At 41.2% G+C, this 21,088-nt stretch overlaps 1 protein-coding gene across 1 annotated transcript; it reads right to left on the reverse strand.

Moving 5' to 3' along the window:
* Window positions 1–290: 290 nt before the first annotated feature.
* LOC103117531 (mixed lineage kinase domain like pseudokinase) lies at window positions 291–20,501 on the reverse strand. The gene is made up of 5 exons (XM_060184797.1): window positions 20,051–20,501; window positions 17,738–17,812; window positions 15,479–15,662; window positions 4,108–4,205; window positions 291–519 (listed from the first exon to the last, which is right to left on the reverse strand). Exons 1-5 carry the CDS (start codon window positions 20,499–20,501, stop codon window positions 485–487), a joined length of 843 nt encoding a protein of 280 aa, XP_060040780.1. The 3' UTR covers window positions 291–484.
* Between the last annotated feature and the right edge of the window lie 587 nt (window positions 20,502–21,088).

Genomic DNA, 21,088 nt, shown 5'->3' on the forward strand with positions numbered 1-21,088 from the left:
CCTGCACCTGGGGACTATGGATAACTACTGTTGTAAAACTGACATTGTGTAGCTGAACCCTGTCACGTAGTCTGTAATCTGAAATGTATGTATATCCTAGTAGGACTTGGGTACGGGGTCGATTGCCAGAGAGCTGGTGTGGCAGCCCCTCGGCAACTCGGCCCTAGCCAGCTAGAATAAAGGCTCTTTGCTTTTACATCACCCCAGTCTCTTGGTGCTTCCTTAGATTTGCAGTCCAACAAGTGGAATTCCAGCAGGTTATAGTTGTATGCCCAATAATAAAGATTAAGACGGGCTAATGGTTTTAGTTTTCAAGAAAAAAGAAACAGATATTAGAAGCCAGCAAGAGCAGTTGGTAGAATCATTGCATAAAGTTTTGGGAGCACATCAGACCCTTACTGTAAATGTAGAGGGTATTAAAACATTGCCAGATGATCAGACAGAAGTTGTTATTTAAGTTATTGAGCGTTCTCCAAATGGTACTTCAGGAAGAGTTCCAGCTACAACACTGTATGCCCACTTTGAACAAAACAATATAAAAACACAATTGTAGCAACTTGGTATAACCCTTCTTATGACCAGGACAGAACTTTCTCCTGCACAGATCAAACAACTTTTACAGAATCCCCCTGCTGGTGTTGATCCAATTATCTGAGAGCAAGCCAAGGTGGATAACCCTGATTCTGAGAAGTTAATTCCTATGCCAATGGTGGGTTTCAAAGAACTCCTTTGGAGATTAAAAGCTCAAGATCAGATGATTAAGCAGTATTAAACAAGACTAGATACTCTATCTGAAGATATTACAGAAGAATCAGACTGCAACTATGGCCAAAATTGCACAGTATAAGAGGAAACCCATGGATCTTTCCCATAGAACCTTACAGGTGCTGATCAAACAAGAAATTCCGAGGAAGAGTGGGTACACCATCCAGGCTGATGAAGAGCAGTTGTGAGTTCAGCTAGATACAATCCAGTGTGAACTAAGGGCGGATTAAATGAACTGATGTCCAAAATCAGGATGCAGAATCATTTTGGAGCAGTCAAATATGAAGAAAGATATTATATAGATGCAGATTTGTTACGAGAACTCAAGCAGCCTTTGAAACAACAAGAATGCCTTAGCCACTTGATTAGCATCATAAAAGATGATCTAGAAGATATAAAATTGGTAGAATATGGATTGTATGAAACCATCCACATCAGAGGTGGTGTCTTTAGTTGACAGTTCACACAGTTGATGCTAAAGGATTGTGAAATATATCTTCATCAGGCCTTTGTTAAGTGTGCAACTGACAACATGGAAGAAAAAAATGAAAGAAAAACATCTTCTCCTGGCTTGGTTTCTGAGGTTGCTGACAGTTGGCTGACCATCATATCTAGCATAGTCACTTCACAGCTCTTCAGAGATGGCTTTTTAAAGATTTATACTTAAAACTGTATTTACTTTAAAAAGTGCATAATCACCAAAAATATATACTGTTGTACATTTCTTTAACAGCAATGGTAAAAGTAATTGGTGTTCATTGATTAGTCTCTATTGAGCCTATAATTTGCTTTCCGTATCAACTAAATGTGAAATGCTTACTTTGCATATAACAAACTAATTACTTGACTACTGGAGATTTGTACTTTAGATGTAAATGTACATGAGTTTTATATTTGTGAATTCATCTGGGAAGGAGAAGAGAAAGTCCAAGAATATTTAATGATTAAAGTAGTTTTCTTTTTGTTCTATAAAGATTTGAAAAATATATTTTTATATTTTGCTTATTTGGAATTTACAGAACATACCTAAACAATTAGGATATAACAAACTTACATTTTATCATTTTTGCAACTTTTGTGTTTTTAAACCTTTTTATTTCTTTTTTTTATTGTTGCAGTTATAATTGTTGTTGTTACTGATGTTGTTGTTGTTGGATAGGATGGAGAGTGGAGGGGAAGACAGAGGGGGAGAGAAAACACCTGTAGATCTGCTTCACCGCCTGTGAAGCGACTCCCCTGCAGGTGGGCAGCCGGGAGCTCGAACCGGGATCTTTACATGGGTCCTTGCACTTTGTGCCATGTGCCCTTAATCCCCTGTGCTACTGCCCAACTACCTAAACCTTTTTATTTCTAAAGAGAAAAACATAATAAATTCTTGATTTTCTACTTTTATAATTTTTTATTATCTCTATTTATTGGAAAACAAGAGGGAAAGGGGTGATAGGGAGAAAGACAGATACCTGCAGCACTGCTTCACCACTTGCAAAGCTTTTCCCCCTGGGGGGGCACCTGGTCAGGTGTGTCTCACATAGTACTAAGCTCAAGGATCGCGCAAGGATCCTGGTTCGTACCCCTGGTTCGAGCCCCCGCCTCCCCACCTACCATGGGGGTCGTTCACAGTGGTGAAGCAGGTCTGGAGGTGTCTGTCTTTCTATCTCCCTCTCTATCTTCCCGTCCCTTCTCAATTTCTTTCTGTCCTATCCATAAAATCGGAAAAAAAAAAAAAAAGAAAGAAAGAAAGAAGGAAAGAAAAGAAAAGAAAAAAAAAAAGGCCGGTTTTTGCCTGCATGTGGCGACCAGGGGCTCTAACGTGAGTTCTTGCGCATTGCAACATGCACTGAACCACCTGGCCTCCCATCTCTTTCTCCCTGTTTCTTATCCCCTATCTGGAAGAAAGGAAGGGAGAGAGATAGACAGAGAGGGAGAGGGACAGGGAGAGGGAGAGAAAGGAAGGAAGGAAGGAAGGAAGGAAGGAAGGAAGGAAGGAAGGAAGGAAGGAAGGAAGGAAAAAAAAGTCTGCTGTGGAATCATGCAGGTACAAACCCCAAAGAAGCTCTGGTGGGGGTAAAGAAAAAAGAAAAGGAAAAGTATACATCCTTAAAAGAACAAATTTAACTTAAAAAAAAAAAAGGTTCGAGCCCCCCCCCCCCCCCCCCCCCCCCCCCGGCTCCCCACCTGCCGGGAAGTAGCTTCACAGGCGGTGAAGCAGGTCTGCAGGTGTCTGTCTTTCTCTCCTCCTCTCTGTCTTCCCCTCTCTCTCCATTTCACTCTGTCCTATCCAACAACGATGACATCAATAATAACTACAACAATAAAACAACAAGGGCAACAAAATAAATAAATAAAATATTTAAAAAAAAAAAGGAGGCAAGGCAGTGGCCCAACTAGTTAAGTGCATACATTACAGTGAGTAAGGACTTGGGTTCCAGTCTCTGGTTGTCACCTACAGGGGGAACGCTTCACTAGTGAAGTAGGCCTGCAGGTGCCTCTGTCTCTTTTCCTTTCTCACCCTCCCCTCTGAATTTCTCTCTGTCTCTATCCAATAATAAATAAATAAAAGATTTTTTAAAAGTACAGATTAGGATTGGAGGGCAGCTCAGCAAGAGGACTTATATGTGTGAGACCTCAGTTTCAATTCGACACCTAATATGCCAGAGCAGGGCTTTAGTTTCTGCCTCATAAAAATAGCTAAAATAAATCTTAAAAACATATACAAAAACTTAAAAGGACTTGATGTGTTGAGGTTTTTTACAAAAGGTTATGTGAATTCAATTATTATGTATATATATGTATATATATATATGTATTATTTTAATGAGAGCGAGAAAGAAACCAGAGCACTACTCAAATCTGGATTATGGTGGTATGGGGGATTGAACCTGGGACTATGAGGCTTCAGGTATGAAAGTCTTTTTGTATAACCATTATGTTATCTCTCCTGCCCAGGTTAATTCAATTTTAGGTCTGATCTATACTAATCATGACCAAGAATAGGCTCTTGGTTTGAGTTAGTCAGTTTGAAAATGTTTTGTAAAAACAAAATACACCCTCCACTCAGACCAGCTTCAGAGCAAGGACTCCTTGAGTCCCCAGTGGACTGATAGGAGGAGACATGGACACATTAGTGCAAAGAAGCCCAGGGAACTGAAGTAAACTTCAAGTCCGCCTCTCTTCAAAAATGATGGGAACATGCATTTTAGGGTGGGAACAAGTTAGATTCCATCCTATCAGCTGCTCTCTGATAGTGCAATACATTCTAGCACTAATGATATATGATGGACCACCCCCTAGACCAGGAAACAGCCCTTCCCATCCCCCCGAGTTCCCGACAGAATCCCTTACCTGTTTCATCAATGAAAATCCCAAATATACGCAGAATATTGGGAGAATCAAATTTCTTCATGGTTTTGATCTCACTGTTGAAAGTCTGTCTCACTAATCTGTGGATGAAAGAAGACATTATGATTTCAGCAGTGTGCTGGGTGGTAACACACCTGGTTGAATGCACAAGCTACAGTGTACAAGTCCCTGGTCTCCACCTACAGGTATTGCATAATAAGATCTCAAGTTTGATTACAAGCATGGTATATGCCAGAGTGATGCTCTTGTTTTCTCTTACAAAACAAACAAAAATAACAAATAAATAATGTAACAACAAATAAATAAAAATAATGAATATATATATTGCTTCCAGGGTTATAGCTGGGGCTCGGTGCCTGCACCCTGAATCCACTGCTTCTGAAGGCTATATTTTTCTCTTTTGTTGCTTTTGTTGTTTTATTGTTGTTATGGTTATTATTGTTGTTATTATTGTTGTTGGATAGGACAGAGAGAAATGGAGAGAGGAGGGGAAGACAGAGAGGCGTGAGAAAGATAGAGACCTGCAGACCTGCTTCACTGCTTGTGAAGTGACTCCCCTGCAGGTGGGGAGCCAGGGGCTCAAACCAGGATCCTTATGCTGGTCCTTGAGCTCTGTGCCATGTACGCTTGTCCTGCTGCACTACTGCCCAACTCCCAACAAATAAAAATTTAAACAAAACAAGACAAAATATAAAGAAGGGCCAAGCAGTTGTACACTCAACCAGGTGTGTTACCACCCAGCACACTGCCAAAATTATAATATCTCCTTTCATCCACAGATTAGTAAAAAAGACTTTCAATAGTGAGGGGCCAGGCGGTGGTGCACCTGGTTAAATGCTCTCCTTACAGAGCACAACGACCCAGGTTCAACTCCTGGAAGGGGAGAGCTTCATGACACCTGCAGGCTTGCAGGTGTCTCTCTTTCTCTCTCCCTCTCCATCGCCTTCTCCTCTCGCAATTTCTCTCTAATATATACAATAATAAATACAAATATATTAAAAAAAAACACAAGACAAACAAAATGGAGGTAGAGCAGTAGGTAAGGCATTGAACTCTCAATTGTGGAGTCCTGAGATTAATCCCTGATATCACATGCGTCTGAGTGACAGTCTGGCTCTCTCACTCTTTCTCAATAAATAATCAATAAATAGTTAAACAACTGCAGGGAGAGATAGCATAATGGTTATGTAAAGAGACTCTTGTGCCTGAGGCTCCAAGGTCCCAGGTTCAATCTTCTGCATAAACCAGAGCTGAGCAGAGCTCTGATAAAATTAAAAACAAAAAACAAAACCTTTGGGGCAGTCGCGCAGCAGATTAAGTTCACATGGTGCAAAGCACAAGGACTGGCATAAGGATCCTGGTTCAAGCCCCCAGATTCCTACCAGGAGTGGAGTCCCTTCACAGGCAGTGAAGCAGGTCTGCAGGTGTCTTTCTTTCCCCCTCTCTGTCTTCCCCTCCTCTCTCCATTTGTCTCTGTCCTATCTAACAATGGCGACATCAATAACAATAGCAATAACTACAACAACAATAAAAAACAAGGGCAACAAAAGGGAAAATAAATAAATAATGTGAGGTTAAAGAAAAGCCCCAAATATTGAGAACAGCCGTTAACCTGAAACCAACTGTTCCTTGTTCCGTGTAAATATTTCCACCTGTACCCACCCTGTGATAACTATAAAAAGGTGGGATGAGAAATGATCGGGGTCGCAGACTCTCCCCTTAAGTGGAAGGGTGTCGGTGGCCCAAGCTTAAACTTGCTAAAAAAGGTTCTTGCTATTGCATGTGATTCTGGTCTTTGCGTGAGGTCGGGACTCGAACCTCTGGGCATAACAAATAAAATATTTTTAAAAATTAAAAAAAAATAGTTAAACAAGAGAAAGACTTCACAAACATTATTAAAAGTAAACAAACAAATAAATAAGGGATTTCAGGGCTGCAGGGTTTAATCAAAGATCGCTGAGTTTGACATGGTTGCCAGAATCTCCCAGGGATAAGAGCTGGAACTTTGAGGACATTGGCTGCTCCCAGTCATATCTGGAGGCCCCAGGTGTTTATGGCAACAGAATTAGTGTGTATGGATAAATCTTTCTCTCTCTCTCTCTCTCTCTCTCTCTCTCTCTCTATATATATATATATATATATATGCATATATATATGCATATATATATATATTCATTCTAAGAAGCTAGACATATATGTATGTCTATTTCATCAGAGTACTGCTCAGCTCTGGCCTTTGGTGATGCTGGGGATTAAATCTGGGACTTCAGAGCCTTAGGCATGTAAGCCTTTTTTTCATTTTATTTTATTTTACCTCCAGGGTTATTGCCGGGGCTCCATGTCTGCCTACAAATCCACTGCTCCTGGAAGCTATTTTTCGCTTTTTGTTGCCCTTATTGTTTATCATTATTGTCATTATTGTTGTTGTTGTTATTGCTGTTGTCATTGTCAGATAGGACAGAGAGAAATGGAGAGAGGAGGGGAAGACAGAGGGGGAGAGAAAGATAAACACCTTCAAACCTGCCTCACTGCTTGTGAAGTGACTCCCTTGCAGGTGGGGAGCCAGGGGCTCAAACCGGGATCCTTATGCCAGTCCTTGTGCTTTGCACCTTGTGCTTAACCCACTCAGCTGCACTACCACCCGCTCCCCGAAAGTCTTTTTCTCATAACCACTATGCTTTCTCCTTAGTGATCTCATTCCATTTATATTAAATGTCTAGAGCAGGACTTTATTTATTTTTTTTGTCCCAGGATTATCAGTGGGGTCCATGGGATGCATTGGATCGACCTTCTCATGGTGCATCCCGTGAGTACCCATTCATTGGGGAAACTGATGATCCTTCCTAGCCGACTGAATCCACATGGATCCCAGTCACTTTCAAAGCCAGCAACATGCAGCTCCTGACAGCTTTCAACCTGACCTGTTGACTGGCTATGGAAGAAGGGCAAACGCTAGAAGAAGAAGTGGGATCCAGTGCTTGAGGATGAATCCACCACTGCTCCTGGTAGCCATTTCTTTTTCTATTTATTTATTTATTGATTGATAACAATAGAGAAAAGCAGCGAGAGAGGGAGGGAGGGAGGGAGGGAGAAAGGGAGAGGGAGAGGGAGAGACCATGTACTACTCATGAAGTTTAGTTTTGGCAGGTGGGTGTCGGGGGCTTGAACCTAGGTCCTTGCACAAGGTAGAACAGGTGTGTCACCTTTCAGTCCCTAGAACAGGAAATCTATGAAGATTAGCAGTTGCTCACAGCTAGAGATGATGGGGGTGGGAGTGGGTGGGGAATGACTATCACTAACGGGCATAGGAGATGATGAAAATGTTCTAAAATTGTGGTCTGGCAGGCAGCACAGAGAATAAAGCATTGGACTTTCAAGCACGAGGCCCAACTTCAGTCCCTGGCAGCATATGTACCAGAGTGATGCTCTGGTTCTCTTTACCCTCCTCTCTCTTTCATTAATAAGCAAATCTTAAAAAAAGAAAGAAAATGTTCTAAAATTATACTGTGTCAATATTTTTGTGGTTCTATATATATTCAAAGGAACTAAACTGTAAATACATCTCATGTATTTATTTTTATTTTTGGTACCAGGGATAAAAATCTAGGACTTTATACATATAAATCTCCTACTAAACTATATTCCTGACCTCCTAAAGTGTCCATTTTGTTTACTTCTTTAAATTAAAAATATTATTATTATTATTTTGTTACCAGAGCACTGCTCAGCTCTGGCTTATGGTAGTGTAGGGGACTGAACCTGGGACTTTGGAACCTCAGGCATGAGAGTTTCTTTGCATAACCATTATGCTATCTACCCCTGCCCTACATTATTCTTTTCTTTTTTTTTTTCTTCTTCCTCCAGGGTTATTGCTGGGCTCGGTGCCTGCACCATGAATTCACTGCTCCTGGAGGCCATTTTTTCCCCCTTTTGTTGCCCTTGTTGTTGTAGCCTTGTTGTGGTTATTATTATTGCCATTGTTGATGTTGTTCGTTGTTGGATAGGACAAAGAGAAATGGAGAGAGGAGGGGAAGACAGAGAGGGGGAGAGAAAGATAGACACCTGCAGACCTGCTTCACCTGCATGTGGGGAGACGGGGGCTCGAACCGAGATCCTTATGCCGCTCCTTGCGCTTTGCACCACATGCGCTTAACCTACTGCGCCACCACCCGACCCCCACATTATTCTTTTATATATGAGGGAGAGAAAGAAAGAAAAATAGAGCATGTGTGCTGTATGGATGTGCTCTGTCCCTGGCCTATACTGTATACTTTAAGTGGATTTTATGGCATATACATAATAACTTAATAAAGCCAGTAAAAATATAATCCCAATCAGAAGTAGATAGCATAATGGCTATGCAAACAGACTCTCATGCCTGAGGCTCCAAAGTCCCAGGTTCAATCTCCAGTACAACCATAAGCCAGAGATGAACAGTGCTCTGGTTAAAAAAGAAAAATCAAAAAAATATAATCCCAATCAAAATCTTTTTTTTTTTTCTTTTAATCTGAGCACTACTCAGTTCTGGTTTATGGTGGTGCAGGGGAATGAACCTAGGACTTTGGAGTCTCAGGCATGAAAGTATGTAAAACCATTATTGCTATCTACCCTTGCCCCCCAATCAAAATCTTAATGTGTATTTTGAAGCCTATGATAATTTTTTTTCAAGAGGAGAGATTTGCCTTACTAGATATCGATGATTACTGCAATGTCAGAACACAAACCAAAATAATGAAATGGAATTGGCATATCTCACCAAAGTAAAAGACTCTGGGGTGGGAGTGGGTGGGTGGGGAGAATATTGGTCCATGAAGGATGATAAATGACATAGTGGGGGTTGTATTGTTAAATGGGAAACTGGGGAATGTTATGCATGCACAAACTATTGTATTTACTGTTGAATGTAAAACATTAATTCTCCAATAAAGAAATAAAAAAATAATAATAATGGGGCTGGGCGGTGGCACACATGGTTGAGTACACACATTACCATATGTCAGGATGCAGGTCGGTCTCTCTGACTCCAGGGGTATCGCTGGGGTTTGGTACCACACTATGAATTCACTGGTCCTGGAGGCCATTTTTTCCCTTTTTTTTAAATTAGATAAGAGAGAGGAGGGAGAGGTGGGGGAGACAGATAGACACTTGCATATCTGCGTCACCGCTTGTGAAGTGACCCCCTTGCAGGTGGGGAGCCGGGGGCTTGAACTGGGATCCTTGAGTGGGTACTTAAGTGGGCGCTTGAGCACTTAGTACAATGTGTGCTTAACCTGATGCACCACCGCCTGGCCCCGGTATCTCTCTTTTTCTTTTCCCATCTCCCCTCCCCTTCTCAAGCTCTCTCTGTCTTGTCAAATAAAATAGAAAAAAAAAAAAAAAAGAAGGAATGAAGGTAGGTAGAAAGGAAGAAGGAAAATGAATTTACTGTGTGGAGGAATATAGGTCCTCCATTATATCAGATATAATCTAGAAGGATTAAGAATTTAACACGAAAAATAAAACTGTAAAGTTAAAGCATGTGCTTTGCCATACCAAGTCATTTAATTGCAGAATAACTCACCACTAGGGGTGAGATAGGGCACAAATAATAAAAAGTTAACAAGTGTGGTAGCTTTTATTGCATCAGAGGTTAAGATGTCTGTCTTACGGACACCATAGACAAAGTTAAACTATAGAGAACATGTTAAGAGCTTTGTAATATCTAGAGCTGACAGTGATAACTTTCCGAATTGCACAAGAATCACCTACAAATTACCAAGGTAGATGAAGTAAGCGTGACAAATAAAAAAGGGAAAAGGATATAATCAGGCAATATAAAGAAGTAGTAAACCGGGAGCCAGGTGGTGGCGCACTGAGTTAAGCACACATAGTACAAAACTAAGGCCCAGCTCACGGATCCTGGTTGGATCCCCTGGCTCCCCATCTGCAGGTGGGGAGGGTGGGCACTTCACAAGCGGTGAGGCAGGTCTGCAGGTGTATGTCTTTCTCCCTCTCCTGTCTCAATTTCTCTTTGTCCTATCCAAAAATTTGAAAAAAAATGGCCACAGGAGTAGTGGATTTGTAGTGCAGGCACCAAGTCCCAGTGATAACCCTGGAAGTAAAAAACAAACAAAAAAAAGAACGTAGACACCCAGATAACTAAAAGTCATATAAATGAATGTTTGAAGTCATTAGTAAATAGGGAAAAGTAAATTTAAATTAAAATAACTAACTATAACATATTGTCATGTAACCATAAGGATGAAACAAATGAGAAAGTCAGAGACAACCAAGGATTGGCAGAGACATGCAGCTATAGCCATCTTCACGTAGTCACTCCCAGGTGGCCGTGCAGACACAGACAAACCATTCTGAAAGTGATCAAGTGAATTTCAAAATGCACACTTCATTGATCTATCAGTTCCCTTCTTTGAAACAGTCCAAAGAAACTCTTGGGGGTTGGGTAACATAGCAGGTTAAGTGCACATGACATGAAACTCAAGGACAGGCATAAGGATCCCAGATTGAGCCCCTGGCTCCCCACCTGCAAGGGGGGTGCTTTACAGGTGGTGAAGCAGGTCTGCAGGTGTCTATATTTCTTTCCCCATCTTCCCCTTCTCTTTTGATTTCTCTCTGTTCTATCTAAAAACAATGACAGCAACAACAACAACAACAACAACAACAACCATAAACAACAAGGGCAACAAAAGGGAAAAATAGCCTCTAGGAGTAGTGGATTTGTAGTGTAGGCACCGAGTCTCAGTGATAAGTCTGGAGGCAAAAAAAGAAAAAAAAAAGAATTCTTATAACATATCCATTAGAGATACTTAATGGTGGTGGTGGTAGATTTGGGTAGTGGTGGTGTACTAAGTTAAACACACATATCATCATTCACAAGGATCTAAGTTCGAGCTCCTGCTCCCCACCTATGTGTGTGTGGGATGCTTCACAAGCAGTGAAGTAGGTCTTCAGGTGTCTTTCTTTCTCCCTCTCAATTTCTCTCTGTCCTTTTAAAAAAGAATTTATTTATTCACTAGAAAGATAGGAGAAAGAACCAGATATCACTCTGGTGCGTGTGCTGCTGGGGATTGAACTTGGGACCTCATGGTTGAGAATCCAGTGCTTTATCCACTGCACCACCTCCTGGACCACTCTCTCTGTCCTTTCAAATATAGTGGAAAGGAAAAAAAAAACAGAAAAGAAAGAAATGGCCATTGTGAGCAGTGGATCCATAATATTGGTACCAAACCTACCCCCCTCACCAAATATATATATGTGCTTAATAATGGTGTCATTTTTGGCAGAGGGAAGTAGTAATCATATTAGGTTTCATCACTAGAAAGGGGAGTAAAACATGTATCTATACCATCTATACCATAAATAAGGATGAAGGAGATAGAATAATGGCTATGCAAACAACTCTCATGCCTGAGGCACTAAATGAGGTCCCAGGTTCAATCCCTGTCACCACCATAAACCAGAGCTGAGAAGTGCTCTGGTTAAAAAAAAAGTTAAAGGGAGGCGGAGCTACGAGCAGCAGATCGCTTTCTCTCCTCTCCTCTCCTCTCCTCTCCTCTCCTCTCCTCTCCTCTCCTCTCCTCTCCTCTCCTCTCCCGGATCAACTAGGAATACCAAAGGAGACCACCCGGACCGAAACAAGACAGGACTAGAATGACCACAGAAACCCAGTAAATCACCCGTGAGTACAAACACGTGTGGCTGGTGACAGAGAGGAGAGAGGGGCCTAAGGAGAGATTAAGTGACTGCTAACAGTTCGACAGTTTGTCAGTGGAGACACCACCTCCAGTCTGCTCCACCAACAAGGGGACAGCTGAAGGGAGGAAAGGACTCCCCAGAGACTCACCAAGTACAACTCTGAGTCTCCATTGCTACTACCCTCAGAATCTGGAGCAGCAACAGGGAGGGACACCAGGGCACAGAGATCTAACCGGGAAACTCAGGAGAAGAACTATACCTCTGTGGCATAGCTGAAGGGCTGTGAAAGTCTCTTTGCATAACCACTGGATTATCTCTGCCACACCCTGCTTTATCTCTTGGTCAGGAGTCATTGATTAAGCCAAGAAGCCTATTGATAGTTTAAAAGCCCTCAGGCTACCATAGCCTACAGGGGAAAAAAAAAAAAGGCTTTTACACCACTGAACTCCAACTCAGGGATTGAAAAACCTCTTAACTTATATAAAATGGTTAAAACAACAAGAAAAAATAATGGAGACTCGAACCAGGACAAGAGTCCAGCTAAAAGTCCTCCAGAGGGCAAAGCACAAAACAACGAGTTCAACATCCAAACATTAGCTAAGGAAATAATAACAGGAGTGAGTAAAGAATTTGAAAAAATTGTAATCAGAACTACAGGAACAACAAATGAGAATATGGAAGAAAATTCTAATAATCTCATGGTTATTAGAGAGCTGAAAGCTGAAATTGCTGAGCTAAGAAGGCAACTAGCTGAACAAGCTAAAACAGTATCAGAGCAGGGCAACAAAATAGATGAACTCCAGAAAGCAGTAGAGGGCAGAGAGAATAGAATCAATGAGGCTGAAGACAGAATTAGCAAGATTGAGGATGAATTAGAGACAACTAAAGAAGAAGTAAGAGATCTCAAAAAGAGATTAAGAGATGCTGAAAACAACAACAGAGTCCTATGGGATGACTTCAAAAGAAACAATATACGCATTATTGGCTTACCAGAGGAAGAAAGAGAAGGGGAGGAAGAAAGCGTTCTCCAGGCCATAATAGCTGAAAATTTCTCTAGTCTAGACAACACCAAAGACATAAAGATTCAAGAAGCCCAGAGGGTCCCAAACAGAATTAACCCAGACCTAAAGACACCAAGACATGTCATACTTAGATTGGAAAGGAATAAGGATAAAGAAAGGATCCTCAAGGCTGCAAGAGAAAAACAAAGAGTCACCTACAAAGGAAAACCCATAAGATTAGCAGCAGACTTCTCCATACAAACACTACAGGCCAGAAGAGAATGGCAAGATATCTATCGAGTGCTCAATGAGAAAGGCTTTCAGCCAAGAATACTATATCCTGCTAGACTGTCATTCAGACTAGATGGAAGCATCAAAACCTTCTCAGACAAGCAACAGTTGAAGGAAGCAACCATCACCAAGCCTGCCTTGAAAGAAGTTCTGAAAGGTTTCCTATAAACAACCAGACCACCACAAATAGAACATATATCAAAACACTCTAAAACTCTACAAGAATGGCGTTAAAATATCTTCAATCTTTGATATCAATAAATGTGAATGGCCTGAATTCACCTATTAAAAGACACAGAGTAGGAAGATGGATCAGAAAACACAACCCAACAATATGTTGTCTACAGGAAACTCACCTAACGCAACAAGACAAACACAGACTTAAAGTGAAAGGATGGAAAACTATCATTCAAGCCAATGGCCCACAAAAAAGGGCAGGAACAGCTATTCTCATATCTGACATGATAGACTTTAAAATACATAAGATTAAAAAAGATAGGAATGGACACTACTTAATGCTCAGAGGATCAGTCAATCAAGAGGACTTAACAATTATTAATATCTATGCACCCAATGAGAAGCCATCTAAATACATCAAACTTCTACTGAAAGAGCTACAGCAATATATTAACAGTAACACAATCATAGTAGGGGACTTCAACACCCCACTATCTCAACTTGACAGATCATCCAGGAAGAAAATCAGTAAAGACATAAGGGAGCTAAATGAAGAGATAGATAACCTAGAACTATTGGACATTTTCAGAGTCATTCAGAGCAAGTTGTGGTATATATACACAATGGAATACTACTCAGCTGTAAAAAATGGTGACTTCACCGTTTTCAGCCGATCTTGGATGGACCTTGAAAAAATCATGTTGAGTGAAATAAGTCAGAAACAGAAGGATGAATATGGGATGATCTCACTCTCAGGCTGAAGTTGAAAAACAAGATTAGAAAAGAAAACACAAGTTGAACCTGAAATGGAATTGGAGTATTACACCAAAGTAAAAGACTCTGGGGTGGGTGGGTGGGTGGGGAGAATACAGGTCCATGAAAAATGATGAAAAAAAAAAAAAAAGTTAAATAATAACAACAACAACAACAATAATAATACCACAGATGGTACTCAAAAATGAAAGGACTACAAAGATAGTAGATTTTTACATTTCTATTTATTTATTTATTTTTAATATTGATTTATTTATCCCCTTTTGTTGCACTTGTTATTTTATTGTTGTTGTTATTGATGTCATCGTTGTTGGATAGGACAGAGAGAAATGGAGAGAGGAGGGGAAGACAGAGAGCGGGAGAGAAAGATAGACACCTGCAGACCTGCTTCACTGCCTGTGAAGCAACTCCCCTGCAGGTGGGGAGCTGGGGACTTGAACCGGGATCTTTGTGTCGGTCCTTGTGCTTTGCGCCATGTGCGCTTAACCTGCTGCGCCACTGCCCGACTCCCCGATAGTAGATTTTTTTTTCTTTTTTTATTGGGGAATTAATATTTTACATTCAACACTAAGTACAATAGTTTGTACATGCATAACATTCCCCAGTTTCCCATGGATAGTAGATTTTTAATGATAATGGAAAAGAGTTAGAAAAAAGGGCAGCAGAATAGGATACTAGTATGTCTGAAAAATTAAAAAGCATGAACAAGATTCTGAAAGTCAACACTATATATGAACCTATAATAACATTATTTATTATTGGCGTATCGCACCAAAGTAAAAGACTCTGGGGTGGGTGGGTGGTGGGGAGAATACAGGTCCATGAAAGATGATGAATGACATAGTGGGGGTTGTATTGTTAAATGGGAATCCGGGGAATGTTATGCATGTACAAACTATTGTATTTACTGTTGAATGTAAAACATTAATTCCCCAATAAAGAAAAAAAATAATAACATTATTTATTTTTTTGTTATTGTTATTCTTATTATTTTACCAGAACACTGCTCAGCTCTGGTTTATGGTGGAACTGAGGGTTAAACCTTGGCTCTCAAAGTTTCAATCATGAAAGTCTTTTTACATAACCACTTTGCTCTCTCCCCAGGCCAAAACATAATCTTTGTAAGGATACAGGAACAAAACACATTTTATCGTCTAGGAGAAAATGAGCAACTAAGAACTAGGAGTGAAAGGGTAAACATTAAAAAAAAATCTAAATACATGAATAAGAGACATCACTAGATTTGAAGTCCAAAGATAAGTGTTTAAGTCTAGCCTCTGCTTCTTAGGAGGATGTCATTTAACTCTTTGTGGCCTGAGTTCCCCCTTCTAAAAATGGAGATACTGTTCCTCTCTCTTCAGGGAATTATAGAAGAAGTAAGACACTTCTTGAGAGGCTTCTACAAAACAACTTACTCAGTGCTTCCTGCCTGGGGGTTGTTGAATACTTTTATGGACACTGGAGCTCGGTGGTATTCTCCTCGAAAAACAGTGCTGAATTCACCTTTCTTTAACAGGACCCATTCTCGTCCTGACAGCTCCTCCTTCTTAATCTCCTTGATTTGATCTTGTGGGATTGCTCTCACAGGTTTCTGTAAATCTGATCTCAGTCCCAGGAGAGAACAAAATAAAGAGTCAATGATCTGAGGGAGATATCCTAAAGAAAGCAGCATTTTGGTTACATGGGAGTGGGAAGTCTTGCACTGTGAACCAAGGCCGGTTCTGGTTGGACTTTCTGATGGGCTTAGTCCAAAGAAAAGGTTCTAGTGCTTCTAAGTGACAGGTAGAAACACAGCAGGTTACTCAACAGAAAAGTATCATTCAACCCCCCTCCCCTTACACCCTTAGTATCTCTAGCCTCAACCCTTACCTCAACTCTTACCTCTCATCTCAAGAGTTTGCTCTATTCCTGGAGCCACACTACTTGGCACTTGAATACTTAGCATTTTGTCTGGTTATTTTATTCTGAGAGAGGATTTAATTTTAGTGACCCCATGGCTGTTGGGTGTTCACATGTCTCTCTTTCCTCTACCCTATGGCTATGAGCTCCCAGAAGGCAGGCCCTCTCCTACATCTTAGTTTACAGAGGCTCAATGATTTGTTGAATGAATGAGCATTTAATTAATTAATTTTACTCAGTGCCAGAGAAAGAACCCGGAATCTCACACACCTGGCCCAATCCCAATTTATCTTATTTATTTTTAGAGGGAGAGGGAGGGAGAGAGAGAGAGAGAGAGAAAGAGAGAGAGAAACAAAAGAGCATCACTCTACCATCCAAGGTAGTCACTTGATGCTGTCCATGACATTCCCATGTAGTCTCAAGCATGGTTGGGCACACTTAACCCACAGAGCCATATCCAAGCCTCTGAAAGGTTTTTTCTCACCAGGACTCTACTGGAGCTTCATGCCTGAGTGATTTAACCACTGGCTTGTAAAGCTTCCCTTGTGCATGATGCTCCCATATGGTGACCTGGGGTTCAAACGCAGCTCCTCACACATGGAAAAATGTATACTCTTCCAGGTGAGCTTTTTCCTGGCCCTATGAATTAGCATTTTAAATCTGATTTGAATTCCTCCTTGGAAAGTTAGTAAATGAATCGAAGCTTTGAAGTTATTTAGAGGAAACTTCTTGCAGTTTGAGTGGTACTAAAAGATACCCCCCTTCAAATGCTACTCCATGGACAGAAGGTTGGACTAGTCATGAACACATCTCAAAATCTGTGGACTGCTTCCAACAAGCCAACCCAGGAAGTGGAGGGGTGGGGTGCAGTTCCGAGTAAAGAAATGACATTGAGGACTGGGGAGATAGCATAATGGTGATGCAAAAAGGTTTTCGTGCCTGAGGCTACAGGGTTCCAGGTTCAACCCCCAACACCTCCATAATCTACAGCTGAGCAGTGTTCTGGCACATCTGGTAGAATGCATGTGTTACAATGTGCAAGGAACTGGCTTCAACCCCCTAGCCCCACTTGCAGAAGGGAAGCTTCATGAGTGGTGAAGCAATGCTGAAGATTTCTTTCTCTCTGTCTTTAACTCCCCCTTCCGTTTTGATTTCTCTGTCTATCCTTTCCCCCCCCTTTTTTTTTTCTCTATCTATCCTAAAGAAGTTAATTAATGTGGTGGGGGAGGTGGCACAGTGGATAAAGCATCGAACTCTCAAGCATGTGGTCTTGAGTTCAGTCCCCGACAGCACGTGTACCAGAGTGATGTCTGGTTCTTTCTCTCTCTCTCCTCCTATCTTCCTCATTAATAAATAAATAAAATCTTAAAAAAAAAAAAAACAATAGGGTTAAGCACATGTGGTGCAAAGCGCAAGGACCGATGTAAGGATCCCGGTTCGAGCCCCCGGCTCCCCACCTGCAGGGGAGTCGCTTCACAGGCAGTGAAGCAGGTCTGCAGGTGTTTATCTTTCTCTCCCCTTCTCTGTCTTCCCCTCCTCTCTCCATTTCTTTCTGTCCTATTTAACAATGATGACATCAACAACAACTACAACAACAATGAAAAACAACAAGGGCAAAAAAAGGGAAAATAAATAAATATAAGATAATAATAAATACATAAATAATAAAATAAAAATATTTTTAAAAGAAGTTAATTAATTAAAAAAAGAAAATAAGTAAAAAGAAATGCCATTGAGTTTGGGTGCAGTCAGAAGCTGCAGGTCTCATAACTCACAGCGTCTCAGGGTTTCCATGATTTCTTTGTTATTCTTCTCCAGCCGTCTCAATGAAGCTTCTATTATTTTGTCTTCTACAAGAAAAACAGTAACAAATACTCAGAGAATGCTGATTCAAAGCAGATTGAAAAGCTTTTTTCTTTGCTACTACTCTCACAAATATTCTGAGTTCTCAGCACAGAGAAAGTGCTGTGAAGCATAACTGTGCCATTTGCTTTGGATAAGAAATGATAAAGGGAGTCGGGCAGTAGTGCAGCGGCTTAAGTGCAAGGACCAGCGGAAGGATCCTGGTTTGAGATTCCACTCTCCACCTGCAGGGAAGTGGCTTCACAAGCAGTGAAACAGGTCTGCAGGTGTCTATCTTTCTCTCCCCCTCTGTCTTCCCCTCCTCTCTCCATTTCTCTCTGTCCTATCCAACAATGACAACAACAATAATAACTACAACAATAAAACAACAAGGGCAACAAAAGGGAATAAATGAACAAGTAGGGAGTCGGGGGTAACACAGAGGGTTAAGAGACCCGCGTAAAGATCCCGGTTCCAGCCCCTGGATCCCCACGTGCAAGGGAGTCGCTTCACAGGCAGTGAAACAGGTATGCAGGTGCCTGTCTTTCTCTCCCTCTCTCTGTCTTCCCTTCCTCTCTTCATTTCTCTCTGTCCTATCCAACAACAACGGCATCATCAACAACAATAATAACTACAACAATAAAAAAACAACAAGGGCAACAAAAGGGAATAAATAAATATTTAAAAATAAATAAATAAATAGGAAATGATAGAGGAGGACTGGGGAGATAGCATAATGGTTATGCAAAAAGTTTTTCATGCCTGATGCACCAGAGGTCCCAGGTTCAATCCCCAGCACCATTATGAGATAGAGCTGAGCAGTGTACTGGTCTTTCTGTGTCAGTCTTTCTGTATCTCTTATTTAAACAGTTATTAAAAAGAGAGAGCAAGTTAAGTGCAGGTGGCGCAAAGTGCAAGGACTGGTGTAAGGATTCCAGTTCCAGCCCCCGGCTCCACACCTGCAGGGGAATCACTTCACAGGCGGTGAAGCAGGTCTGCAGGTATCTATCTTTCTCTCCAGCTCTCTGTCTTCCCCTCCTCTCTCCATTTCTCTCTGTCCTATCCAACAATGATGACAACAATAATAACTACAACAACAATAAAACAACAAGGGTAGTGGTCTGGGAGGTGGCACAGTGGCTAAGGCACTAGACTCTCAAGCATGATGTCCTGAGTTCGATCCCCGGCAGCACATGTACCAGAGTGATGGCTGGTTCTTTCTCTCCTTCTATCTTTCTCATGAATAAATAAATTATTAAAAAAATAAGGGCAACAAAAGGGAATAAATAAATAAAATATATTAAAAAAGAAATAACTTTAAAAAACAAAGAGAGAGAAAAGGGAGTTGGGCAGTAGCGCAGTGAGTTAAGTGCATGTGGCGCAAAGCTCAAGGACCAAAGTAAGGATCCTGGTTCGATCCCCAGGCTCCCTACTTGAAGGGGGAGTCCCTTCACAAGGGGTGAAGCAGGTCTGCAGTTGTCTAGCTTTTTCTCCCCTCTCTATCTTACCCATCTCTCTCCATTTCTCTCTGTCCTATCCAACAATGATGACATGAATAACTAACAGTAATAACTACAACAATAAAACAAGGGCAACAAAAGGGAATAAATAAATATTAAAAAAGTTTGCTAGCTAAAAAAAATTAGAGAGAGAGAGAGAGAGAAAGAAATTTGGACCCGGGGGGTCGGGCGGTGGCGCAGTGGGTTAAGCGCATGTGGCGCAAAGCGCAGGGACCGGCGTAAGGATCCCGGTTCGAGTCCCCGGCTCCCCACCTGCAGGGGCGTCGCTTCACAGGCGGTGAAGCAGGTCTGCAGGTGTCTATCTTTCTCTCCCCTTCTCTGTCTTCCCCTCCTCTCTCCATTTCTCTCTGTCCTATCCAACAACGAATTGCGTCAACAAGGGCAATAATAATAACCACAACGAAGCTACAACAAGGGCAACAAAAGGGGGGAAAAATGGCCTCCAGGAGCGGTGGATTCATGGTGCAGGCACCGAACCCAGCAATAACCCTGGAGGAGGAAAAGAAAAAAAAAAAAAAAAAGAAATTTGGACCCAGAAGCCTGATCATTGCTATCTATACCTATATCTGTCTACCTATCTATCTATGCAAACCCCCTAGGTTCATTCCCCAGTACTTCATACAATAATACACACACACACACACACACACACACACACACACACACACACACACACACACACACACACACACACACTTGCTCTCCTATCCCAAAGAAAACCCTTACCATTTCTCAGCATTTGGGATGTTTGCCTGTCTTCTTCTGCATCCTGCTGATCTTCCTGTTGCCAGGCAGTATCTTGGCTGATGCTTGAAATCAGTGGATATGCTTGAAGCAACAGTGACAGCTCCTCTGAGACATCTCTCAACTTTTTGTTCACCTCACTGAAGAGTATTTTGTCCTGCCCTGCTGTTACAATCTTCCAGAGATCAGACTTTTTGTTGAACTTTTCTATTTGACTATTTGCTTCCTTTAGGACAGCCTGGAAACGGTTCAGGGTGGTGCTTATTTTTGTGGACAGGTCTGTTGCTCCCTGGTTCTGGAGCATTTGTAGTGGCACCAGCAGACCATGAACCCGATTCCCTAGACGCTGACACTGTCTCTTGCAGTATCTCATCTTTTCACATTGTGTGTAGATAGTCATACCCAAGGAGATGATTTGTTCCAATGTATCCATACCTGGAAGGAACTGATAAGATTTGTTTAAGTCCTAGAATTTACTAAATTAGAAGGTAACAGGGGTACAATTAATTGCACACTGTTCCTACCACCAGAGTTCTGTGTCCCCATTCCTTCCATTGAAACTGCAGTGGTTCTACTAAGATCACAGATAAGGGTTGACTATTATTTCTATAACTATCTGTCTATTTATCTGTATATATTTTTTGCCCATTTTTTTCTATGATCCTGCCTTCTCTTCCTTTTTAAGCCACACCTACATCTTTATTCTGAATGTCTTTCCATTTTTCCTTTCTCTCTCATGGTCTTGTTGGAATTGGGTTTCAGAGTCTTCTAGTCATCTTCCCCTAACATTTCTCCCACTTTGGGACTGTCAATCTTTTAAAAATATGGCTCTGGGATATGAACTTAAGTTCTTGCATATGCATATAATTGAGTGACATCCTGGGCATATTTTTTAAAAACTTTTTTTTTTTTAATTGTCACCAGGGTTATTGCTTGCACTTAGTGCTGGCTCTACAATCCACCACTCCTGGTGTCTTTTTTTTGTTTCTAATTTTTATCAGATAGGACAGAGAGAAATTG

The sequence above is a fragment of the Erinaceus europaeus genome, unplaced genomic scaffold (genome assembly GCF_950295315.1).
Source record: "Erinaceus europaeus unplaced genomic scaffold, mEriEur2.1 scaffold_198, whole genome shotgun sequence".
Lineage (NCBI taxonomy): Eukaryota > Metazoa > Chordata > Mammalia > Eulipotyphla > Erinaceidae > Erinaceus > Erinaceus europaeus.